The sequence below is a fragment of the Aquarana catesbeiana genome, linkage group LG03, assembly GCF_042186555.1.
Source record: "Aquarana catesbeiana isolate 2022-GZ linkage group LG03, ASM4218655v1, whole genome shotgun sequence".
Taxonomy (NCBI): domain Eukaryota; kingdom Metazoa; phylum Chordata; class Amphibia; order Anura; family Ranidae; genus Aquarana; species Aquarana catesbeiana.
In genome coordinates this window covers 700,041,783-700,047,145 of record NC_133326.1, presented here as the reverse complement: position 1 = coordinate 700,047,145, position 5,363 = coordinate 700,041,783, and the positions used below count along the sequence as shown (strand labels likewise).

The window sequence follows — 5,363 nt, the reverse complement described above, 5'->3', positions numbered from 1 at the left end:
CCTGTGTCCGCCCCTGGGATTGATTATAGGGTCCCACATAGTTGCCATGCCTGTTAATGTCTTCTCAATACATTGGGCCCTGAAGAAGACACAAATTGGGTAAATGCATTGACCTTGATGACTGGAAAAATTAGAAATATACACTCATATTCTATATCTACCTATCATAACTTTCATAGACATTTCCAGTCAATTTAAAGGTGTATACTGGGTACCTCTGCATTCCCTGGATAATTTCAGAGGCATTTTTCGGTTTTTAAGTTTTGACTCATATCGGAATGTGTCTTTTTCACTTTTTTGTAATAAATATATAATTTTTTATATTTGTTGCTATCCCTTATGCTGAACCGATAAAGTCAGATTCTTTGAGGTTAAGGTGGGTTTTTCCCACCTCATACTTTGTTCTTTAGTATTACGGATGTGGCCATTGGAAGTCTAGTTTTTTACATGTTATTGCAAGTTCTAGTATATATAGGACTTGAATGTAAAGAAATGGTCAACCCACCCCTCACTAGAGAAAAATGACCTTCTAAGAAAGATAGCACATTCCTGAAAGGAGATTAGTGGGCTGGCTTGTCCATATAGTCAGTTTATAGTCAGTTTACTATGACATTCCTATAGCATGAAGTCATCTAAAGTAATTAGACTTTGGAGGCTTGCTTTCTTAGATATTGTGAGACAATACGCAATTTTAATAAGGAAATATGTCATTTCCCCATCAGTCACATCCTGCACTAGGCATGTTTAACCACTTGCCAACTGCGCTATAGCCAAATGTGGTTCAGTTCTGGAAGATGTCCTCCCAGAACCACTCCGCCCACGCTCGCCCACTTCAGCATGCGCCTGGCGTGCTCTGTGATTGATGTGTTCTTCAGAAACAGCTGATCACAGATCGGGGTAAAGAGCCAATTACAGCGGCTCATTACCATGTGATCTAATCACAGCTGATAACGATGTAAACACACTTGCTGGTTATCAGCATTCCTTTCCTCGGTAATGACCAAGTGCACGTGAAGTGTGTGAAATGCGTCTACCCCGAATTCTGATTCTTGTAGTTTTGGAATGTCCTAATAAAATGGATTTTGATCTACAATGGTGTGCGGCCATTTCTTCTATTCTCATTGTGTGTGGAGGCGAGCCGAGGTGAGCATCTACTGGATCATTAGGCTTAATGGTCTCACCTGGAGCGGCGGGTTTTTTTGTTCCATTCCTTTCCTCACGCGGTCAAATCGTGAGGTAAAGAGAGAGGCTAGACATCTGCACTGATAATCAGGGCACTGATCATCAGTGTCCTGATCATCAGTGGAGCCCCAACTGTGCCCATCAGTGCTGCCTATCAGTGTCAATCAGTGCTGTCAATCAGTGCCTCCTCTTCAGTGCCACCTATCAGTGCCAATCAGTGCAGCCTATCAGTGCTCATCAGTGTTGCCTATCAGTGCCCTTCAGTGCTGTCTATTAGTGCCCATCAGTGCCACCTATCAGTGCCACATATCAGTACAGCCTCATCAGTGCCCTTCAGTGCTGCCTATTAGTGCCCATCAGTGCCACCTATCAGTGTCCATCAGTGCCGTCTATCAGTGCCATCAGTGCCGCATATCACTGCAGCCTCATCAGTGCCCATCGGTGCAGCATATTAGTGCTGCCTATCAGTGCCGCCTCATCATTGCCCATCAGTGCCGCCTCAACAATGCCCATTGGTGCTGCCTATAAGTGCCCATCAGGGCAGCCTCAACAGCACACACCAGTGAAGGAGAAAAATTACCTGTTTGCAAAATTTTATAACATAAACTAAGAAAAATTTTAGCATTTTTTTGGTTTGTTTAGCCAAAAATGAAAAAACTCAGAAGTGATTAAATACCATCAAAAGAAAGCTCTATTTGTGTGAAAAAATGATAAAAATGTAATATGGGTACAGTGTTGCATGACCGCGCGATTGTCATTCAAAGTGTGACAGCGCTGAAAGCTGAAAATTGGCCTGGGTAGAAATGGGGTGAAAGTGCCCAGTAGGCAAGTGCTTAAGTTGGCAAGTATCAGGATGTCATATATGTTTATTGGGACTTTTCTGCACAAGTCTTATGATGGCCTTTTTCACCTCTTGGTTCCTCAGACTGTAGATGAGAGGATTCAGCATTGGGGTCACCACCGTGTAGAAGACAGAAGCCACTTTGTCTTGCTTCTCAAGAGCGCTGGAAGATGGATGAAGGTAAGTGAAGAAAACTGTAATGTAGAAGATGGACGCACACATAAGATGTGAGGAGCAGGTGCTGAATGCTTTCCTCCTGCCAGCCGCAGACTTTATCCGTAGAATGGAAGAAAAAATCAAGGTGTAGGAGACCAGGATGGTGGTCATTGAACTTAAGCTACAAAAACACACAAAGAAAAGGGTGACGATGTTGCATGCGTAGGTTTCGGAACACGACAACCTGAGCAGTGGAGGGATGTCGCAGTAGAAGTGATCTATAAAGTTGGATTTGCAGTATTCGAGACTAAATAGACTGCTGGTCTGTGCTGACGACTGTATAAAGCCAACCGAAAAAGCAAGGATGACAAGGCTGAGGCATTTCTTCTTAGTCATTACTGAGACGTAGTGAAGAGGGTGGCAGATAGCGACATATCGGTCGTACGCCATGTCTGAGAGTACAAAGACCTCAGTACTTGCTAGAGCAGCAAAAAAGAAGAACTGAAGGGCGCAACCAATGAATGATATTAGTTTCCTATCTGAAAGAAGGTAGGACAACATCTTTGGAGTAACAACCGAAGAGTAGAAGAGGTCCACCATAGAGAGATGGCTCAAGAAGTAGTACATCGGGGTGTGGAGGCTGGGCGAGATGTGAACCATTGCCATCATCCCAGCGTTTCCACATACGGTAACCATGTAAACCAGCAAAAAGAATACAAAAAGGAATGGGGCCACTTCTTTATCATTAGACAGACCAGAAAATTCAAACACAGCTATTTGAGTCTTGTTGATGATATTCATGTGGTTTTTTTTTTTTTAGTGGTTTACAATAAGTAGTGTTTAGGATGTACAAAAGTACTTACATTTATTCTAAAGAAAAAAGGCAAAAGCTGTCTTTAGACCTTATTAAAGTTTAAAGCAGGTAAAGTTAAAAAAAAAAGATAATTACGTCTAATTCAACACCTTCTCCTGCCGTAAGTCTACTCTTCTACTAGATGTTGCCACCATCATTTGACCCACTTCTTCTGAGCCAAATCACGGACCTGCCCCCGAGGAGTGCTTTGTCAAGTGGATTGGGTGCATTATGTGAGCGCTGCTAAGTGCAGGAGAAAGGACCACCCATTGCCACCGCTGGAGAAGAAGAAGAGGAGGAAGGACCGATGACATCTTTGGACAGGCCATAAGACTATTGGGTTAAAATGATGTATTCCTTTATTTTAATTATAATAAAGATAGTTCCAACCACAGAAAGAATGGGACTTTAAATGTACTCAAGAGGAAAGTAATAATCAAAGGTCCCACACAACATCACATATCCCTTCATAAAAAAAACATTATTTCATTATGTTCGTGATTCAAAATAAAAATGACCAATCATTACATGAAATACACATCAGTTACATAAAAAACATAAAATAAGACTTTTTCCACAGATCAAAACACAAAGAATGCTTAGTTTTGACACCCAAATTATCAACGGGTTTTGAGGTCCTCCACCACTTCTACAGGACTGGGTGATAGGGCGTATTGTATAAATACTTTTAGTTGATCCATCTGAAATAGACACATAAGATAAAACACATATTTAAGATGAAAGGTTTTTAACTATTGTTTAAATGTACTGTGGACGAGTGGCCGCTGTAGGCAAAGTGACGTACCTGTCAACGATGGCCCGCACATACGGCCCCTAATCTACATGCAGGGCGCAGACGCATGGATTCCAATGGGGGTTTTTTTTTTTCAGAAGCACATGTTTAGAGATGGAGGCTCTAATTGGCTTCAAAAAAGGGTGTGCTTGGGGTTTTGAGCACTGCGCCCTGAGCCCACCCACTTGTGTGACAATAGTGAATTATTATTTGCTATTGTCTGATTCTCCTCCTGGCCAGTCCTGGCTCAGAAAGTGGGTCCAGAGACCCAATTGGCCGAGAGGAGAAGCGATCCTATTGGCCGCCAAGGAGGGAGGAGACGCAAGGGAAGCTGCCATGGAGCCGAGGAAGGAGGAGACTCAGGTTCAAGGCGCTGCCCGCCGCCCGCCGCCCGGAGGAAACCCGTGACCTAGATGGGGTAAGTTCGGGGCTGGTGACTGACCAGGGGGGTTGATGCCCCCCCCCAAAAATATACCACTAGCCACCACTGGTACCCGTATGTCACTGCCTGCTTCCAGGTTTAGGGCGTGCACATGCGCCCCCCCCCCCCCCCTGCCAGGACCTGCTGTGATTGTACACAGTGGAAGCCTGTCAGCAAGCCAATGATTCACAGCTGGGACCTGCTGATCGGCTGTGTACATTCGAAGCCAAGAGCTCTGTGTTCACATTCAACACAGAGCTCTGTACACAGGCAACCATCTCTGTGTTTCTCATCCCTGCAAAGTAGGGATTAGAAACTTAGAGATCAATTAGTGAAAGCAGCACACAGTACACATATTACACATAGTTAGACACATATTTAACCCTTTGATCATCCTAGATGTTAACCCCTTCCCAGCCATTGTCATTAACACAGTGACATTGTATAGCAGTGGTCTCCTAAACTATGGACCGGGGGCCAGATGTGGCCCTTTGCTTGCTTTTATCCGGCCCACTGACACCAATGGAGGGGCAGAATTTCTCCCAATGACACCAATGATGGGGCACAATTCCACTCAATGACACCGAAAATGGGGTGCTATTACTCCCACTGACACCATAGATGGGGCGTTGTTTATTCCCACTTATTCCCACTGATGTCAGCTGTCCCACTGATGTCCCACTGTGAAGCCTTTCCTACTCCCAATGCCCACAGTCCGGCTTCTCTTAAGTCTGAGGGATAGTAAACTGGCCCTTTGCTTAGAAAGTGGAGGCCACTGGTGTAAAGTATTATCACTGATCACTGTTAGTCAGTTACCCCCCAGCATCAGTTAGTTTCAGTTTGCCCACCGCGCTATAGCATTATATACTTAAGTTGCTGATCACCGCCATTAGTAGTATAAAAAAAAATAAATAAAAATTCCAGCATGTATGCCATAGTTTGTAGGCGCTATAACTTTAACGCAAACCATTCAATATATACTTTTTTATTTATTTTTTTTATCAAAAGCACGTAGCAGAATACATTTTGGCCAAAATTTATGGAGAAATGTTATTATTCTTATTTTTTTTATTGGATATGTTTTATATCAGAAATTAAAAAATATTGTTTTTTTTTT

At 43.2% G+C, this 5,363-nt stretch overlaps 1 protein-coding gene across 1 annotated transcript; it reads right to left on the bottom strand.

Moving 5' to 3' along the window:
• Window positions 1–2,038: 2,038 nt before the first annotated feature.
• Window positions 2,039–2,983, bottom strand: LOC141134869 (olfactory receptor 5AR1-like). Its single transcript, XM_073624301.1, has one exon. The coding sequence runs from the start codon at window positions 2,978–2,980 to the stop codon at window positions 2,039–2,041; it is 942 nt and encodes a 313-aa protein (XP_073480402.1). The 5' UTR covers window positions 2,981–2,983.
• Between the last annotated feature and the right edge of the window lie 2,380 nt (window positions 2,984–5,363).